Below are 20,976 nucleotides of genomic sequence, written 5' to 3'. Positions count from 1 at the left end.
GTGAGGATGGTCCATATAGAGGTAGGTGAGGATGGTGCAGATAGAGGTAGGTGAGGATGGTCCATATAGAGGTAGGTGAGGATGGTGCAGATAGAGGTAGGTGAGGATGGTGCAGATAGAGGTAGGTGAAGAGGGTGCAGATAGAGGTAGGTGAGGATGGTGCAGATAGAGGTAGGTGAGGATGGTGCAGATAGAGGTAGGTGAGGATGGTGCAGATAGAGGTAGGTGAGGATGGTCCAGATAGAGGTAGGTGAGGATGGTCCGGGTAGAGGTAGGTGAGGATGGTGCAGATAGAGGTAGGTGAAGATGGTGCAGATAGAGGTAGGTGAGGATGGTCCATATAGAGGTAGGTGAGGATGGTGCAGATAGAGGTAGGTGAGGATGGTGCAGATAGAGGTAGGTGAGGATGGTCCGGGTAGAGGTAGGTGAGGATGGTGCAGATAGAGGTAGGTGAGGATGGTCCATATAGAGGTAGGTGAGGATGGTCCATATAGATGTAGGTGAGGATGGTCCAGATAGAGGTAGGTGAGGATGGTCCAGATAGAGGTAGGTGAGGATGGTCCATATAGAGGTAGGTGAGGATGGTGCAGATAGAGGTAGTTGAGGATGGTGCAGATAGAGGTAGGTGAGGATGGTCCATATAGATGTAGGTGAGGATGGTCCGGGTAGAGGTAGGTGAGGATGGTGCAGATAGAGGTAGGTGAGGACGGTGCAGATAGAGGTAGAAGAGGACGGTGCAGATAGAGGTAGGTGAGGATGGTGCAGATAGAGGTAGGTGAGGATGGTGCAGATAGAGGTAGGTCAGGATGGTGCAGATAGAGGTAGGTGAGGATGGTCCGGGTAGAGGTAGGTGAGGATGGTCCATATAGAGGTAGGTGAGGATGGTGCAGGTAGAGGTAGGTGAAGATGGTGCCGATAGAGGTAAGTGAGGATGGTGCAGATAGAGGTAGGTGAGGATGGTCCATATAGAGGTAGGTGAGGATGGTCCGGGTAGAGGTAGGTGAGGGTGGTCCAGATAGAGGTAGGTGAGGATGGTGCAGATAGAGGTAGGTGAGGATGGTGCAGATAGAGGTAGGTGAGGATGGGGCAGATAGAGGTAGGTGAGGATGGTCCATATAGAGGTAGGTGAAGATGGTGCAGATAGAGGTAGGTGAGGATGGTGCAGATATAGGTAGGTGAGGATGGTCCATATAGAGGTAGGTGAGGATGGTGCAGATAGAGGTAGGTGAGGATCGTCCGGGTAGAGGTAGATGAGGATGGTCCATATAGAGGTAGGTGAGGATGGTGCAGATCGAGGTAGGTGAGGATGGTGCAGATAGAGGTAGGTGAGGATGGTGCAGATAGAGGTAGGTGAGGATGGTCCATATAGAGGTAGGTGAGGATGGTGCAGATAGAGGTAGGTCAGGATGGTGCAGATAGAGGTAGGTCAGGATGGTGCAGATAGAGGTAGGTGAGGATGGTCCGGGTAGAGGTAGGTGAGGATGGTCCAGATAGAGGTAGGTGAGGATGGTCCGGGTAGAGGTAGGTGAGGATGGTGCAGATAGAGGTAGGTGAGGATGTTGCAGATAGAGGTAGGTGAGGATGGTCCATATAGAGGTAGGTGAGGATGGTGTAGATAGAGGTAGGTGAGGATGGTCCATATAGAGGTAGGTGAGGATGGTGCAGATAGAGGTAGGTGAGGATGGTGCAGATAGAGGTAGGTGAGGATGGTCCATATAGAGGTAGGTGAGGATGGTGCAGATAGAGGTAGGTGAGGATGGTGCAGATAGAGGTAAGTGAAGAGGGTGCAGATAGAGGTAGGTGAGGATGGTGCAGATAGAGGTAGGTGAGGATGGTGCAGATAGAGGTAGGCGAGGATGGTCCAGATACAGGTAGGTGAGGATGGTCCGGGTAGAGGTAGGTGAGGATGGTGCAGATAGAGGTAGGTGAAGATGGTGCAGATAGAGGTAGGTGAGGATGGTCCATATAGAGGTAGGTGAGGATGGTGCAGATAGAGGTAGGTGAGGATGGTGCAGATAGAGGTAGGTGAGGATGGTCCGGGTAGAGGTAGGTGAGGATGGTGCAGATAGAGGTAGGTGAGGATGGTCCATATAGAGGTAGGTGAGGATGGTCCACATAGAGGTAGGTGAGGATGGTCCACATAGAGGTAGGTGAGGATGGTGCAGATAGAGGTAGGTGAGGATGGTCCAGATAGAGGTAGGTGAGGATGGTGCAGATAGAGGTAGGTGAGGATGGTCCATATAGAGGTAGGTGAGGATGGTGCAGATAGAGGTAGGTGAGGATGGTGCAGATAGAGGTAGGTGAAGAGGGTGCAGATAGAGGTAGGTGAGGATGGTGCAGATAGAGGTAGTTGAGGATGGTGCAGATAGAGGTAGGTGAGGATGGTCCAGATAGAGGTAGGTGAGGATGGTCCGGGTAGAGGTAGGTGAGGATGGTGCAGATAGAGGTAGGTGAAGATGGTGCAGATAGAGGTAGGTGAGGATGGTCCATATAGAGGTAGGTGAGGATGGTGCAGATAGAGGTAGGTGAGGATGGTGCAGATAGAGGTAGGTGAGGATGGTCCGGGTAGAGGTAGGTGAGGATGGTGCAGATAGAGGTAGGTGAGGATGGTCCATACAGAGGTAGGTGAGGATGGTCCATATAGATGTAGGTGAGGATGGTGCAGATAGAGGTAGGTGAGGATGGTCCAGATAGAGGTAGGTGAGGATGGTCCATATAGAGGTAGGTGAGGATGGTCCATATAGAGGTAGGTGAGGATGGTGCAGATAGAGGTAGGTGAGGATGGTGCAGATAGAGGTAGGTGAGGATGGTCCATATAGATGTAGGTGAGGATCGTCCGGGTAGAGGTAGGTGAGGATGGTGCAGATAGAGGTAGGTGAGGACGGTGCAGATAGAGGTAGGTGAGGATGGTCCATATAGAGGTAGGTGAGGATGGTCCATATAGAGGTAGGTGAGGATGGTCCATATAGAGGTAGGTGAGGATGGTGCAGATAGAGGTAGGTGAGGATGGTGCAGATAGAGGTAGGTGAGGATGGTCCATATAGATGCAGGTGAGGATCGTCCGGGTAGAGGTAGGTGAGGATGGTGCAGATAGAGGTAGGTGAGGATGGTGCAGGTAGAGGTAGGTGAAGATGGTGCAGATAGAGGTAGGTGAGGATGGTGCAGATAGAGGTAGGTGAGGATGGTCCATATAGAGGTAGGTGAGGATGGTCCGGGTAGAGGTAGGTGAGGGTGGTCCAGATAGAGGTAGGTGAGGATGGTGCAGATAGAGGTAGGTGAGGATGGTGCAGATAGAGGTAGGTGAGGATGGGGCAGATAGAGGTAGGTGAGGATGGTCCATATAGTGGTAGGTGAAGATAGTGCAGATAGAGGTAGGTGAGGATGGTGCAGATAGAGGTAGGTGAGGATGGTGCAGATAGAGGTAGGTGAGGATGGTCCATATAGAGGTAGGTGAGGATGGTGCAGATAGAGGTAGGTGAGGATCGTCCGGGTAGAGGTAGATGAGGATGGTCCATATAGAGGTAGGTGAGGATGGTGCAGATCGAGGTAGGTGAGGATGGTGCAGATAGAGGTAGGTGAGGATGGTGCAGATAGAGGTACGTGAGGATGGTCCATATAGAGGTAGGTGAGGCTGGTCCAGATAGAGGTAGGTGAGGATGGTCCATATAGAGGTAGGTGATGATGGTCCAGATAGAGGTAGGTGAGGATGGTGCAGATAGAGGTAGGTGAAGATGGTGCAGATAGAGTTAAGTGAAGATGGTGCAGATAGAGGTAGGTGAGGATGGTCCGGGTAGAGGTAGGTGAGGATGGTCCGGGTAGAGGTAGGTGAGGATGGTGCAGATAGAGGTAGGTGAGGATGGTGCAGATAGAGGTGGGTGAGGATGGTACATATAGAGGTAGGTGAGGATGGTGCAGATAGAGGTAGGTGAGGATGGTCCATATAGAGGTAGGTGAGGATGGTCCATATAGAGGTAGGTGAAGATGGTGCAGATAGAGGTAGGTGAGGATGGTGCAGATAGAGGTAGGTGAGGATGGTCCATATAGAGGTAGGTGAGGATGGTCCATATAGAGGTAGGTGAGGATGGTGCAGATAGAGGTATGTGAGGATGGTGCAGATAGAGGTAGGTGAGGATGGTCCATATAGAGGTAGGTGAGGATGGTGCAGATAGAGGTAGGTGAGGATGGTGCATATAGAGGAAGGTGAGGATGGTTCAGATAGAGGTAGGTGAGGATGGTGCAGATAGAGGTAGGTGAGGATGGTGCAGATAGAGGTAGGTGAAGATGGTCCAGATAGAGGTAGGTGAGGATGGTGCAGATAGAGGTAGGTGAGGATGGTCCAGATAGAGGTAGGTGAGGATGGTCCAGATAGAGGTAGGTGAGGATGGTCCAGATAGAGGTAGGTGAGGATGGTCCATATAGAGGTAGGTGAGGATGGTGCAGATAGAGGTAGGTGAGGATGGTGCAGATAGAGGTAGGTGAGGATGGTCCAGATAGAGGTAGGTGAGCATGGTCCATATAGAGGTATTTGAGGATGGTCCCGATAGAGGTAGGTGAGGATGGTGCAGATAGAGGTAGGTGAGGATGTGCAGATAGAGGTAGGTGAGGGTGTTGCAGATAGAGGTCGGTGAGGATGGTCCATATAGAGGTAGGTGAGGATGGTGCAGATAGAGGTAGGTGAGGATGGTGCAGATAGAGGTAGGTGAGGATGGTGCAGATAGAGGTAGGTGAGGATGGTCCAGATAGAGGTAGGTGAGGATGGTGCAGATAGAGGTAGGTGAGGATGGTGCAGATAGAGGTAGGTGAGGATGGTCCAGATAGAGGTAGGTGAGGATGGTGCAGATAGAGGTGGGTGGGGATGGTCCAGATAGAGGTAGGTGAGGATGGTCCAAATAGAGGTAGGTGAGGATGGTCCAGATAGAGGTAGGTGAGGATGGCGCAGATAGAGGTAAGTGAGGATGGTGCAGATAGAGGTAGGTGAGGATGGTCCGGGTAGAGGTAGGTGAGAATGGTCCGGGTAGAGGTAGGTGAGCATGGTCCATATAGAGGTAGTTGAGGATGGTCCAGATAGAGGTAGGTGAGGATGGTCCATATAGAGGTAGTTGAGGATGGTGCAGATAGAGGTAGGTGAGGATGGTGCAGATAGAGGTAGGTGAGGATGGTCCAGATAGAGGTAGGTGAGGATGGTGCAGATAGAGGTAGGTGAGGATGGTCCAGATAGAGGTAGTTGAGGATGGTCCATATAGAGGTAGGTGAGGATGGTCCAGATAGAGGTAGGTGAGGATGGTCCAGATAGAGGTAGGTGAGAATGGTGCACATAGAGGTAGGTGACGATGGTCCGGGTAGAGGTAGGTGAGGATGGTCCAGATAGAAGTAGGTGAGGATGGTCCGGGTAGAGGTAGGTGAGGATGGTGCAGATAGACGTAGGTGAGGATGGTCCGGGTAGAGGTAGGTGAGGATGGTCCAGATAGAGGTAGGTGATGATGGTGCAGATAGAGGTAGGTGAGGATGGTCCATATAGAGGTAGGTGAGGATGCTCCAGATAGAAGTTGGTGAGGATGGTCCATATAGAGGTAGGTGAGGATGGTCCATATAGAGGTAGGTGAGGATGGTCCAAATAGAGGTAGGTGAGGATGGTGCAGATAGAGGTAGGTGAGGATGGTCCAGATAGAGGTAGGTGAGGATGGTCCAGATAGAGGTAGGTGAGGATGCTCCAGATAGAAGTAGGTGAGGATGGTCCATATAGAGGTAGGTGAGGATGGTCCATATAGAGGTAGGTGAGGATGGTGCAGATAGAGGTAGGTGAGGATGGTGCAGATAGAGGTAGGTGAGGATGGTGCAGATAGAGGTAGGTGAGGATGGTCCAGATAGAGGTAGGTGAGGATGGTCCATATAGAGGTAGGTGAGGATGGTCCAGATAGAGGTAGGTGAGGATGGTGCAGATAGAGGTAGGTGAGGATGGTGCAGATAGAGGTAGGTGAGGATGGTGCAGATAGAGGTAGGTGAGGATGGTCCATATAGAGGTAGGTGAGGATGGTGCAGATAGAGGTAGGTGAAGATGGTGCAGATAGAGGTAGGTGAGGATGGTCCGGGTAGAGGTAGGTGAGGATGGTCCATATTGAGGTAGGTGAGGATGGTGCAGATAGAGGTAGGTGAAGATGGTGCAGAAAGAGGTAAGTGAGTATGGTCCATATAGAGGTAGGTGAGGATGGTCCAGATAGAGGTAGGTGAGGATGGTCCATATAGAGGTAGGTGAGGATGGTCCAGATAGAGGTAGGTGAGGATGGTGCAGATAGAGGTAGGTGAGGATGGTGCAGATAGAGGTAGGTGAGGATGGTGCAGATAGAGGTAGGTGAGGATGGTGCAGATAGAGGTAGGTGAAGATGGTGCAGATAGAGGTCGGTGAGGATGGTCCGGGTAGAGGTAGGTGAGGATGGTCCATATAGAGGTAGGTGAGGATGGTGCAGATAGAGGTAGGTGAAGATGGTGCAGAAAGAGGTAAGTGAGGATGGTCCATATAGAGGTAGGTGAGGATGGTCCATATAGAGGTAGGTGAGGATGGTGCAGATAGAGGTAGGTGAAGATGGTGCAGATAGAGGTAGGTGAGGATGGTCCATATAGAGGTAGGTGAGGATGGTGCAGATAGAGGTAGGTGAGGATGGTCCATATAGAGGTAGGTGAGGATCGTCCGGGTAGAGGTAGATGAGGATGGTCCATATAGAGGTAGGTGAGGATGGTGCAGATCGAGGTAGGTGAGGATGGTGCAGATAGACGTAGGTGAGGATGGTGCAGATAGAGGTACGTGAGGATGGTCCATATCGAGGTAGGTGAGGATGGTCCAGATAGAGGTAGGTGAGGATGGTCCATATAGAGGTAGGTGAGGATGGTCCAGATAGAGGTAGGTGAGGATGGTCCATATAGAGGTAGGTGAGGATGGTTCAGATAGAGGTAGGTGAGGGTGGTCCAGATAGAGGTAGGTGAGGATGGTGCAGATAGAGGTAGGTGAGGATGGTCCATATAGAGGTAGGTGAGGATGGTCCAGATAGAGGTAGGTGAGGGTGGTCCAGATAGAGGTAGGTGAGGGTGGTCCAGATAGAGGTAGATGAGGATGGTGCAGGTAGAGGTAGGTGAGGGTGGTCCAGATAGAGGTAGGTGAGGATGGTCCAGATATAGGTAGGTGAGGATGGTCCATATAGAGGTAGGTGAGGATGGTGCAGATAGAGGTAGGTGAGGATGGTGCAGATAGAGGTAGGTGAGGATGGTCCGGGTAGCGGTAGGTGAGGATGGTCCGGGTAGAGGTAGGTGAGGATGGTGCAGATAGAGGTAGGTGAGGATGGTGCAGATAGAGGTAGGTGAGGATGGTGCAGATCGAGGTAGATGAGGATGGTGCAGATAGAGGTAGGTGAGGATGGTCCAGATAGAGGTAGGTGAGGATGGTGCAGATAGAGGTAGGTGAGGATGGTGCAGATAGAGGTAGGTGAGGATGGTCCGGGTAGCGGTAGGTGAGGATGGTCCGGGGAGCGGTAGGTGAGGATGGTCCGGGTAGCGGTAGGTGAGGATCGACTGGGGAAAGCCTCACAGACTCTGAGAGAACATCAAAGCCTGGAGCAGAGGGACATCTTTCAGCTCCTTGAGCCAGCTCCACCACTTCATCTCACCTTGGCACCGGCTCCATTTTTCTGCCAATTCTCCATTTGAACCTAGAACATACAACAATACAGCACAGAACAGGCCCTTCGGCCCACGATGTTGTGCCGAACATTTGTCCTTGCTTAAGCACCCATCCATGAACCTATCCAATTGCCGCTTCAAGGTCACCAATGATTCTGACTCTGCCACTCCCACAGGCAGCACATTCCATGCCCCCACCACTCTCTGGGTAAAGAGCCTACCCCTGACATCCCCCCTATACCTTCCACCCTTCACCTTAAATTTATGTCCCCTTATAAAACTCTGTTGTACCCGGGGAAAAATTCTCTGACTGTCTATCTATTCCCCTGATCATCTTATAAACCTCTATCAAGTCACCCCTCATCCTTCGCCGTTCCAATGAGAAAAGGCCTAGCACTCTCAACCTATCCTCGTACGACCTATTCTCCATTCCAGCAACATCCTGGTAAATCTTCTCTGCACCCTCTCCAAAGCTTCCACATCTTTCCTAAAGTGAGGCGACCAGACATGCACACTGTACTCCAACTGTGGCCTAACCAAAGTCCTGTACAGCTGCAACATCACCTCACGACTCTTGAATTCAATCCCTTTGCTAATGAACGCTAATACACCATAGGCCTTCTTACAAGCTCTGTCAACCTGAGTGGCAACTTTCAAAGATCTATGAACATAGACCCCAAGATCCCTCTGCTCCTCCACCTTACTAAGAACCCTACCGTTAACCCTGTATTCCGCATTCTTATTTGTCCTTCCAAAATGGACAACCTCACACTTGACAGGGTTGAACTCCATCTGCCACTCCTCAGCCCAGCTCTGCATCATATCTAAGTTCCTTTGCAGCCGTCAACAGCCCTCCTCACTATCCACAACTCCACCAATCTTCGTATCGTCTGCAAATTTACTGACCCACCCTTCGAATCCGTCTTCCAAGTCATTAATAAAAATTACAAATAGCAGAGGACCCAGAACTGATCCCTGCGGAACTCCACTTGTAACTGGGCTCCAGGCTGAATATTTACCATCTACCACCACTCTCTGACTTCGACCGGTTAGCCAGTTGTCTATCCAACTGGCCAAACTTCCCATTATCCCATGCCTCCTGACTTTCCACATAAGCCTACCATGGGGAACCGTATCAAATGCCTTACTAAAATCCATGTACACTAATCCACTGCTCTACCCTCATCCACATGCTTGGTCACCTCCTCAAAGAATTCAATAAGACTTGTAAGGCAAGACCTACCCCTCACAAATCCGTGCTGGCTGTCCCTAATCAAGCAGTGTCTTTCCAGATACTCGTAAATCCTATCCCTCAGTACCCTTTCCATTACTTTGCCTACCACCGAAGTAAGACTAACTGGCCTGTAATTCCCGGGGTTATCCCTATTCCCTTTTTTGAACAGGGGCACAACATTCGCTACTCTCCAGTCCCCTGGTACCACCCCCATTGACAGTGAAGACGAAAAGATCATTGCCAATGGTTCTGCAATTTCTTCTCTTGCTTCCTACATAATCCTAGGATATATCCCGTCAGGCCCTGGGGACTTGTCTATCCTCAAGTTTTTCAAAATGCCCAACACAATTCCTAACAAGTATCTCCTCTAGCTTATCAGTCCGTTTCATACTCTCCTCTTCAACAATACGGTCCCTCTCATTTGTAAATACTGAAGAAAAGTACTCATTCAAGATCTCTCCTATCTCTTCCGACTCAATACACAGTCTCCCACTACTGTCCTTGATCGGACCTACCCTCGTTCTCATCATTCTCATGTTTCTCACATAGGCATAAAAGGCCTTGGGGTTATCCTTGATCCTACCCGCCAAAGATTTTTCATGCCCTCTCTTAGCTCTCTTAATCCCTTTCTTCAGCTCCCTCCTGGCTATCCTGTATCCCTCCAACGCTCTGTCTGAACCTTGTTTCCTCAACCTTATGTAAACCTCCTTCTTCCTCCTTACAAGACATTCAACCTCCCTCGTCAACCAAGGTTCCCTCACACGACCATCTCTTTCCTGCCTGACAGGTACATACATATCAAGGACACGGCGTACCTGTTCCTTGAAAAAGTTCCACATTTCAACAACGTCCTTCCCTGACAGCCTGTGCTCCCAATTTATGCTCCTCAGATCCTGTCTTGCAGCATCGTATTTACCCTTCCCCCAATTGTAAAACTTGCCCTGTTGCACGCACCTATCTCTCTCCATAACCAAGGTGAAAGTCACAGAATTGTGGTCACCATCACCAAAATGCTCACCCAGTAACAAGCCCATCACTTGTCCCGGTTCGTTAACAAGTACCAAATCCAATATGGCCTCCCCTCTGGTCGGACAATCTACATACTGAGTTAGAAAAGCTTCCTGGACACACTGCACAAACACCGCCCTGTCCAATCTACTTGATCTAAAGAGCTTCCAATCAATATTTGGGAAGTTGAAATTGCCCATGACTACTACCCTGTGGCTTCTGCACCTTTCCAAAATCTGTTTCCCAATCTGTTTCTCCACATCTCTGCTGCTATTGGGGGGCCTGTAGTAAACACCCAACAAAGTGACTGCTCCTTTCCTATTTCTGACTTCAGCCCATACTACCTCCAAAGGCAGATCCCCCTCGAACTGCCTTTCTGCAGCCGTTATACCATTTCTAATTAGCAATGCCACCCCCCCCTCCTTTTTTACCCCCCTCCCTAATCTTACTGAAACATCTGTAACCAGGAACCTCCAACAACCATTCCTGTCCCTCTTCTTTCCATGTTTCCGTGATGGCCACAACATCGTAGTCCCAGGTACCGATCCACGCCTTAAGTTCACCCACCTTATTTCTGATACACCTTGTGTTGAAGTATACACACTTGAACGCATCTCTGTGTCCGCAAGTATTCCCTGTCAGTGCTACCTTCTCCACAGCCTCCCTACATTCTTGGACATCCTGACAAACAGCTAACCTACTTGCTGGACTACAAGTCCGGATCCCATCCCCCTGCCAAATTAATTTAAACCCCCCCGAAGAGTGCTAACAAACCTACCCCCCAGGATATTGGTGCCCTTCTGGTTCAGGTGCAACCCGTCCTGTTTGTACAGGTCCCACCTTCCCCAGAATGCAGTCCAGTTGTCCAAATACCTGAAGCCCTCCCTCCTACACCATCCTTGCAGGCACGTGTTCAATTGTACTCTCTCCCTATTCCTTGCCTCACTGTCACGTGGCACCGGCAACAACCCAGAGATGACGACTCTGTCTGTCCTAGCTTTTAGCTTCCAGCCTAACTCCCTGAGCTCCTGAATGACCTCCCCACCCCTCTTCCTACCTATGTCGTTGGTGCCAATGTGCACCACGACTTCTGGCTGCACACCCTCCCCCTTAAGGATTATGAAGACACGGTCCGAGACATCTCGGACCCTGGCATCCGGGAGGCAACAAACCATCCGAGAGTCTCGCCCATGTCCACAGAACCGCCTGTCCGTCCCTCTAACTATAGAGTCTCCTATAACTAGCACTCTCCTCCTCTTCCCCCTTTCCCTTCTGGGCCTAAGAGCCGGACCTCGTGCCAGAGACCCGGTCACTGCAGCTTACCCCTGCTAGGCCGTCCGCCCCAACAGTATCCAAAGCGGTATACTTATTGTTGAGGGGAATGACCACAGGGGATCCCTGCACTGCCTGCTTCCTCCCCTTCCCACCTCGAACTGTTACCCAGCTACCTCTGCTCTTTGTTGTGGTTCTGTTTGTCGAGCTGGGAATTTGTGTTGCAGATGTTTCGTCCCCTGTCTAGGTGACATCCTCAGTGCTTGGGAACCTCCTGTGAAGTGCAGCACAGAAGCGCTTCACAGGAGGCTCCCAAGCACTGAGGATGTCACCTAGACAGGGGACGAAACGTTTGCAAGACAAATTCCCAGCTCAACAAACAGAACCACAACAACGAGCACCCGAGCTACAAATCTTCTCCCAAACTTTGAACCTCTGTTCTCTGGTGTAACTATGTCCCTGTAGCTTCTATCAATCACCCTCTCAGCCTCTTGGATAATCCTCAGTTCATCCAGCTCCAGCTCCAGTTCCCTAACGCGGTCTGTGAGGGGCTGGAGCTGGCTGCACTTCCTGCAGATGAAGTCGGCAGGAGCATCGGTGGTCACCCCTACCTCAAACATCCTGCAGGAGGAACATTCCACTGCCTGTGCTGCCATAACTCTACACTTAGTCTCCAAAACAAGAACACTAAGTAGCTTACCTGTTCAGCCGACTGAGTCCTTTTCTTTAGGTAAGAGGAGGAGGAGGGTGGGAGACACTACACGTGTAGTGTCTCGGGTTCCTTCTCCACTTAAACTTCTTACCTTCCCGGAAGCCTCTGTTGATGACTTCCCACTCCTAGTTGAAAAAAAAAACAGACCGCGAAAAGAAAAACGTTAATTTAAACTGGTCTCCACTTACCTTCCGGCTCCCCACTCTGTGCACCCGCTGTTATCCTTCAACCCATTATTAATTAAAAACCTGTCTCTCCTTACATTTACTCAAAGTCCCAGTATCCATCGAACTCTGGGGGGGGGGAGTGAATTCCACAGATTCATGACCCTTTGAAAGAGGTAATATCTCTTCATCCCTGTTTTGAATTTGCTGCCCCTTATCCTAAAGCTATGACCTCTCGTTGTAGTTTGCCCCACATGAAGGAACATCCTCTGTCGGTCTATTTTTTTCTATTCTCTTTCATGTCTTATATACCTCAATTAGATTTCCTCTCATTCTTCCAAACTCCAGATAGGAAAGGCCTAAACTGCTCAATCTCTCTTCATGAGGATAAATCCCTCATCTCTGGAATTAATCTGGTGACCGTCCTCTAAATTGCCTCCAATGTAACTACATCCTTCAACAAATAAGGGGACCAAAACTGCACAAGTCTCCACGTGTGGTCTCACTAATGTCTTGTTCAGTTGCAGCAACACCTCCCTGCTTTTATGCCTTGTTCCTTTAGCAATAAATGCTCAAATTCCATTTGCCTTCATTATTACCTGCTGTAGCCTGCATACCAGGGTTCTGTGCTTCATGCATGAGGATACCCAGATCCCTCTGCAGTGAAGTATTCTGAAATTTCTCTCCATGGGAGACAATAAGTTGCCTTTCTAAGGGCCTGCAGTGGGGTAATGCTAATGTTTTATAGCCCGATGTTGATTTCTGCAGCAGATAGATTGCTGATAACAGGATGAGTTAGGAGCAATGTCTGAGATGGATTAACTGCAATAACAGTTTCCTTTATCGTGGATCTAGCAATACACAGGAGTCAGCCCTGGTTTCATGGACGGATCTCAAGGGAAGAAGCACACAGACTGATTATCCAACATGGCCACATTGATGGGTGAGGACACAGCTGGGGGGCAAGGGCGAGAATTATTTCACTTCAGAGAAATCTTGCAAATGAGTAGTGGGTGAGAGAGCCCATAACCTGAGACAGAGCAAGGGATTTAATAATTACAGATAATTACAAAAGGAAACAAGATCAGGCCTTTCCAGAGCAACCAGCTTGGAGTTCCCTGGGTGAGTGAGTGAGTGACGAATCCTCAAAATCCCACCTCAATAACTAATTGCCTACTAGTAGGTGCACTCCCTTCAGAACCCCATTGTCCAATTTGGAAAATTCTAATAAACGGGTTAATTACATTAAACATATGACATTATTTGTTCCTGCTCCACCAACACCCCACAGATACAAAGCAATGGGTCATTTTAACCCCCAGGAGTGACTGTTCTTTGACCACATGGTACTAACATCCACCACTCAGATCACCAACACCTTCTTACATTAAAGACTTTTCTTCATCTACCTCACTGTACTGTGTCAACTGACAGGTCTGCTTTTGATTCCCAGTTCTCCCATTGCTCTCCTCACCCCTTCTCTGTGCATTATATTGTTGCTCTCCTGAGGGTATCCAAAAAAACCACTGCCCCGGGTTGCATCCCACAGCAAGTTCCTTGTTGTATTGCCTCAGATCTCAGTGAATGACATTGAAGTTTCAAATGTAAATTACTGATCTATGTTTTAAAATCCCTTCATGGTCTTGTCCCTTGCTCTCCCTGTAAATTCTTCCAACTCTCTGAAATTTCAGTGCTCCTCAAATTCTAGCCTCTTGAGACTTGGTGGATGTGCCTCAAAACCTGGGACAGAAGCTCAGGAATTTCCTCCCCAACCTCCCTCCCTCTCTCCCAACTCTAAGCTTTGCCTGTCTGACCACATTGTTGTACAGGATTCACTGTTACCTTTTGGCTGGGATATTGTCGGATTCACTCTCAGCCTTTGTCAGTTTGATAGTTTGCAATAATATTGTGAATACTCCAGTGGTATTACTGAAGGTCATGGATTGAACAGGAAGATGAAACTGAAATCAACAGCAGAATTTAATGAGAACTGAGTTTGATTTTACACTGATTTTCAGAGGGGTATTTATTTGTGTGCTTTTCCCTTGATGCAGTGTTTTCCTGATTAGAGAGAGCCAAAGGACACCCAAAGGGTTTGTGCTGACCCTCAGCCACCATCACAAGACCAAACACTTCCTGGTTGTTCCGGTAATTTATTTCTGTACAATTATTCGGTGATAATGTTGTTAAATATTTCTCCTGCTCATGATCCCACATTCATCACAGTCACAATTGCAGAATCATTACAGTCCAGGAAGAGGCCATTCAGCCCATTATGCCTGCATCAGCTCTTCACATGAGCCTCATTACTCAGAATCAATCTCATGCCTTTTCCACATCCCCCTGCATGTTATTTCTGTTCAAATTATCGTCTCATACCTCTTGAATGCTAAGGTGAACCTGCCTCAGCCACATTCCAGGGTAAAAACAATGACTGCAGATGCTGAAAACCAAATACTGGATTACTGGTGCTGGAAGAGCACAGTAGTTCAGGCAGCATCCAACGAGCAGCAAAATCGACGTTTCGGGCAAAAGCCCTTCAAGGGTTTTTGCCTGAAACGTCGATTTCGCTGCTTGTTGGATGCTGCCTGAACTGCTGTGCTCTTCCAGCACCAGTAATTCAGCCACATTCCAGACAATGCTTTCTCTGTGTGAAAATTACTCTGTGTGAAAAACTTTTTCTCACATTACTCTTGCTGCTTTTTTGACATCACTTTAAATCTATCAACATCATAGCGTCATAGAGTTCTACAGCACAGAAACAGACCTTTCAGTTCAACTCGTCCATGCCAACCAAATTTCCTAAATTAATCTAGTCCGTAAATTAAATAGCCACTCTCAGGCAACAACTCACCAGAACGAAGGACCCGATCCCCAGCATGAGCAAAACCAATGTAGTGTACAAAATCCCATGCAAAGACTGCACAAAACACTACATAGGACAAATAGGAAGACAGCTAACGATCCGCATCCATGAACACCAACTAGCCACGAAACGACACGACCAGCTATCCTTAGTAGCCACACATGCAGATGACAAGCAACATGAGTTCGACTGGGACAGCACTACTATTATAGGACAAGCCAAACAGAGAACAGCCAGAGAATTCCTAGAGGCATGGCACTCATCCACAGATTCAATCAATAAGCACATCGACCTTGACCCAATATACTGACCACTGCTACGGACAGCTGGAACTGAACTGGCAGAGACAAACCACTATAAATGCCAGAGGAAACATCACAGAAGCGCATCACAGGAGGCTCCCAAGCACTGAGGATGTCACCTAGACAGGGGACGAAACGTCTGCAACACAAATTCCCAGCTCGGCGAACAGAACCACAACAACGAGCACCCGAGCTACAAATCTTCTCACAAACTTTAATCTAGTCCCATTTGTCAGCATTTGGCCCATATCCCCCAAACCCCTTCCTGTTCATATACCCGTCCAGATGCCTTTTAAATGTTGTAACTGTACCAGCCTCTGGCGGCTCATTCTGATGAAGGGCTTTTGCCCGAAACGTCGATTTCGCTGCTCGTTGGATGCTGCCTGAACTGCTGTGCTCTTCTAGCACCACTAATCCAGTATCTGGCGGCTCATTCCATATGTGTACTCTGCTCTGCATGAAAATGTTGCCCCTTTGGTGTCTTTTAAATGTTTCCCCTCTCACCTTAATCTATGCCCTCCAGTTTTGGACTCCCTTACACTGGGAAAAAGACCTTGGCTATTCACCCTACCCATGCCCCTCATGATTTTATAAACCTCCATAAGGTCACCCCTCAGCCTCTGACACAGGGAAAACAGCCCCTGCCTATTCAGCCTCTCCCTGTAGCTCAAACTCTCCAATCTGACAACATCCTTATAAATCTTTTCTGTACCCTTTCAAGTTTAACAACATCTTTCTTATAGCAGGGAGACCGGAATTGAATGCAGACTTTCAAAATTGGCCTAGCCAATGCCCTGTACAGCCTCAACGTGACATCCCAACTCCTATACTCAATGCATTGACCAATAAAGGAGTGTTTACCAAATGCCTTCTTCACCATCCTGTCTACCTGCAAGTCTGGGAACAGCTTCTCTATCTACTCTATCCAGCCCATCCACAACTTTGAGAATATCTCCCGGATTTCCTCTCAGCCTTCTTCTCTCTGAGGAGAACTGTCCCAACTTCTTCGATCAATCCTCATAAATGAAGTTTCTCATTTCTGAAACTAATCTCCTAAGTGGCCTCTGCACCCTGTCCAATACATTCATATCTTTCCAATAATGTAGCACCCAAAACACTACTCAGTGCTCCAGCTGAAGGTTGGCAAATGTCTTGTACCATCTCATTAAGTAAATTGACATCAAGGTGACTAGAACCAATGATCAAGCAGCTCACATTCACTGTACGTCACAAATATGCATTTATAAAATTATGCTGAGTAAAAGTTACAGCTCATTGCTTAGGGGGAATTTGTATCTGAACTGGTGGTGATTCGATGAGTATGGGGCTCGTACCCCAGTGAGAGTCAGTGTGATTGTGGGACTCATGCCCCAGTGAGGGTCAGTGTGTGTGTGGGACTCATACCCCAGTGAGAGTCAGTGTGATTGTGGGACCCGTACCCAGTGAGAGTCAGTGTGTGTGGGACTGTATCTCAGTGAGAGTCAGTGTGTGAGGGACTGTGCCCCAGTGAGAGTCAGTGTGTGTGGGACTGTATCCCAGTGAGAGTCAGTGTGTGTGGGACTGTATCCCAGTGACAGTCAGTGTGTGTGGGATTGTACCCTAGGGAGAGTCTGTGTCTGTGTGGGACTGTATCCCAGTGAGAATCAGTGTGTGTGGGACTGTATCTCAGTGAGAATCAGTGTGTGTGAGACCATACCCCAGTGAGAGTCAGTGTGTGTGGGACTATACCCCAGTGAGAGTCAGTGTGTATGGGATTGTACCCTAGGGAGAGTCTGTGTTTGTGTGGGACTGTATCCCAGTGAGAGTCAGTGTGTGTGAAACCGTACCCCAGTGAGAGTCAGGGTGTGTGCGGGACTCATGCCCCAGTGAGGGTCAGTGTGTGTGTGGGACTCATACCCCAGTGAGAGTCAGTGTGATTGTGGGACCCGTACCCCAGTGAGAGTCAGTGTATGTGGGACTGTATCCCAGTGAGAGTCAGTGTGCATGGGACTGTACCCCAGTGAGAGTCAATGTGCGTGGGACTGTATCCCAGTGAGTGTCAGTCTGTGTGGGACTGTATCTCAGTGTGTGTGAGACCGTACCCCAGTGAGAGTCAGTGTGTGTGACAGTCAGCCTGCAAGAAAGAAGGTGAAAATCTACCATGTTCAATCTTGGGGAATGAGGAGGAACATTTGGAGTCAGCTCTGATCATTGGAGAATTAAATGAGATTGTTTGAGTTGTGTTTATTCCTCCTAGGTGTGATTTGTTTGTGTCCTGACTGTGTTCATGGACAGTGTCAGGCAGTTTTTAACTCTGCGGGTGGGTGGGAAGGCTCTATCCAATCAGGCTGCACCCTGAACCTGACAGGAGATTGGTCAACACCTTTCAACCTAGTCATATGATTGGTCAAAGCTAGGCAGGGAGTCCAGCCAATAGTTCTGCAGAAAGGAGCACAGTGTTTTGAGCAGTGTTTAAATGTCTGTTTTCTCTCTCTGGGTTAGTGCGAGGAAGATGGTCAGACATACCTCACTGTGGACACCGGACAGACCAAATTCACCGACCTCATTCAGCTGGTGGATTTCTATCAGATCAACAGAGGCGTGTTACCATGCAGCCTGAAACATTACTGTACCCGTGTGCCTCTGTAACCATGGCCTTCCCTCGTCCACCATCAAACACTGCCTTGCGTACCGGCCCTTTATTTATGCACTTGCTACGCAGCACTGGTTCCTTAACCCCTGCTCTCAATGATTTACTAGTTAATCTGCAGAGCTCAGCCAGGGTGCGGTTACAGTGGATGTGAAGGAATATCTCATTCTTACCTGTCGTTCAATTTCTTAGCGACCTTTCGAAGAATTTCACAATTTTTTGAAACGCTTTCAGATCTCACCTTCCTGAATATCTAGGTGGTTTGTCAGTCTGAAGGTCATGGAAATCACGGGTTGATCCTTTTGGAAAGGTTTTGTGATTTAGGATCACAAGACTAACATTGCTTTTAGGGTGGAAAAATAAGTCGCGGTAAATAGAAACATTATTTAATCAGAATTGTCTCTTGGGGAAGAGGGTGAAAAGACAGAAGTCTCCAGAGAGAGAGAGAGACCAGTGTGAGACCAGTTCTGGTGTGTTTATCAGTAATGTGTGTAACTGTCCCAGTGGAAAGCACACAACACGTATATCGCACGATCAAATCCCGATTCCATATCCCAGAGGCTTGTCCAAACACAACATCAGAGCAGTCTCTGATACACGCACACAAGCTGGACAATATCAAGTGGCAGTCAATTCCTTTTTCCTGCAGAACACTCTTACCTGTAAAACAGAAAGCATTTTGTTTAATTGATGCACTCAGCACGAAAAAATCAGAAATGCTCTAAATATTACATGGATCTCTCCTCCACACAGCTTCTGTGATTGGAATGTAAATAGTGCCTAAAGACTGTCAACCAGAGCAATGTATCCCCCAAAGCAGAGAGAGACAAAGATGAGGATGACCAGGAGAGAGAGGAACAGTACGTTTGGGGTGGAGGAGAGTGTGACTGGCACCAATGATTGTGGCACTACAGCTGTGAAGGGAGAGTGAGCACTAGTGAGGGTTGGACTCAAAGAGACTGAGCAGGATTGAGCGAGTTTATCCTATGTCATTGATTATTTGTATCTAGTTCTCTACACTGCATAGTGTTAAAGGAGCTTTAACAGAATACGACATGTACCCTATCAGTTTGTTTGAATCTTCACATTTAGGTAATTTAAAATCTTTACTGTCACAGAATGATTTTTGTCAGAAGTATGAACTGTGAATGATGCCAGTCTGACCTTCAGTCAGGTACAGCCTCTGTAGGTACCACATTGCTCTGTTGTGGGGACGTGGGAGACACTGGGAAAGCCAGCAGTTACTATCCCTCAGTCATTGACCCTAACTGAGTTGCTAGCTCAGCCTTTTCAGTTCGTAGACAAGCATCAGTCACGTGGCTGCAGATTGCATTAGCTGGGTAAAGATGGCTGATTTACTTCTGTAAAGTGCTGTAGTAAACCTGATGGATTTTTACAACAATTAATGATAATTTCATGGGCTAAATGTCACTCTTTCTCCATAAATTAAATCCTACTAGCTGCCATTGGACATTAATGAGTCTCTGAGTTATTATTTCAGTGATATTAACATGTTTCTCTGATTGTGTGGGATTCCCTGTGAGTTAGTTAAAGCTATCTCCTCATTGTGACCAGAGCAATTAAATAAAGACATTTTCAGTATCACAACTGTTTAATCCTTCCAGTGGGGTTCATTATAGTCTAGTCGAGGCCAAAGTGAGAACTCAGAAAGTGCCAAACCTGTTAATGTAACTTGTTATTCCCTGGTATTGTCAGATATGTAATTTGTTTCCAATAATCAATGACTGAGACTTGACGTTGCAGGAGGGCAGTTTCATTTCCAGTAGTTTAAATGAGCTGGTGCAGAGAATGGACTCTATTTCCTCACCTGTCTGCAGCCTGTTTCTATTTCAGAGAAGCAGGAACAACAGAAACAAGACTCTGCAGTGGTGTCTAGTAAACAGAAGCTGGGAGTTCCCTCCAGTTCATTGGACTGAAAGCTCAGACCACTGTCAGTATCACAATGTGGTCAGTACCCAAATCCATGTAAACACAAAAATGGCAAAGACGTAGGGCAGAACCTTCTACAACTGAACAGGTATGGGCAATGGGGAGATATTGGGCAAAACCCACCACAACATTCCCAGTTTAAACATAGAACAGTACAGCAAGGAACAGGCCCTTTGGCCCATCATGTCTGTACTGGCCAGGATGCCATTCTAAATTAATCCCAACTGCCTGTACATTCTCTGTAGCTCTCTCTTCCCTACCTGTTCATGTGTCTGTCTGAGTGCTTCTTGAACATTACTATTGTATCTGCCTCTACCACCTCCCCTGGCACTGTGTTCTGGGCACTTACCACCCTCTGCGTAAAAACCTTGCCTTGCACATCTCCTTTAAACATTCCTATCCATGCCTTCATAATTTTATATCCTTCTTTCAGGTCCCCCCTCAACCTCTGACATTCTAGCAAAAACAATCCAAGTTTATCTAACCTCTCCTCATAGCGAGTACACCTCAATCCAGGCAGTGTTCTGGTAAACCTCATTTGCACCCTCTCCAAAGCCTCCATGTCCTTTCTATAGTATGGGGACCAGGACTGCACAGAATATTCCAAATGTGGCCAAGCTAAAGTTTTATACAGTTTGCTGAAGCATAATGGTGAGATTCTTGCCAGGGAGCAATGAGTTCCCAATTAATGTCCTTTTTTTTTGTAACAGCCAACTTACCACGGGTTGCAATCTTTCCAAACTAGCCATACAAACTCAACATCAGAAAGCTTGATATGGGAACCAGAGCAGGAACCTGGCAGCTCCAAACAGCCTCCATGTTGGCCAGAGGCAAGAAGAGGGTAAGACCCATGTACACACTCTATCCTCACACACACCTACACCAGACTTTCCTCACACACACTTACACCAGACTTTCCTCACACACACTTACACCAGACTATCCTCACACACACTTACACCAGACTTTCCTCACACACACTTACACCAGACTTTCCTCACACACACTTACACCAGACTTTCCTCACACACACTTACACCAGACTATCCTCACACACACTTACACCAGACTTTCCTCACACACACTTACACCAGACTTTCCTCACACACACTTACACCAGACTATCCTCACACACACTTACACCAGACTTTCCTCACACACACTTACACCA

At 48.1% G+C, this 20,976-nt stretch overlaps 1 protein-coding gene across 1 annotated transcript in view; it reads left to right on the top strand.

Moving 5' to 3' along the window:
• Positions 1 to 20,619, top strand: part of LOC140465622 (growth factor receptor-bound protein 7-like) — a 182,920-nt gene extending 162,301 nt beyond the window's left edge. Inside the window, exons 14-16 of the mRNA XM_072561177.1 lie at positions 12,914 to 13,001; positions 14,113 to 14,206; positions 17,708 to 20,619. Coding sequence (XP_072417278.1) covers positions 12,914 to 13,001; positions 14,113 to 14,206; positions 17,708 to 17,854 — 329 coding nt within the window. The 3' untranslated portion in view covers positions 17,855 to 20,619. The remainder of the gene's footprint in view (positions 1 to 12,913; positions 13,002 to 14,112; positions 14,207 to 17,707) is intronic.
• The last annotated feature ends 357 nt before the right edge of the window (positions 20,620 to 20,976 follow it).

Source organism: Chiloscyllium punctatum, chromosome 42 (genome assembly GCF_047496795.1).
Source record: "Chiloscyllium punctatum isolate Juve2018m chromosome 42, sChiPun1.3, whole genome shotgun sequence".
Taxonomy (NCBI): domain Eukaryota; kingdom Metazoa; phylum Chordata; class Chondrichthyes; order Orectolobiformes; family Hemiscylliidae; genus Chiloscyllium; species Chiloscyllium punctatum.
Note: the sequence above shows the minus strand (reverse complement) of the source record. Positions and strands in the feature narration are given on the sequence as shown.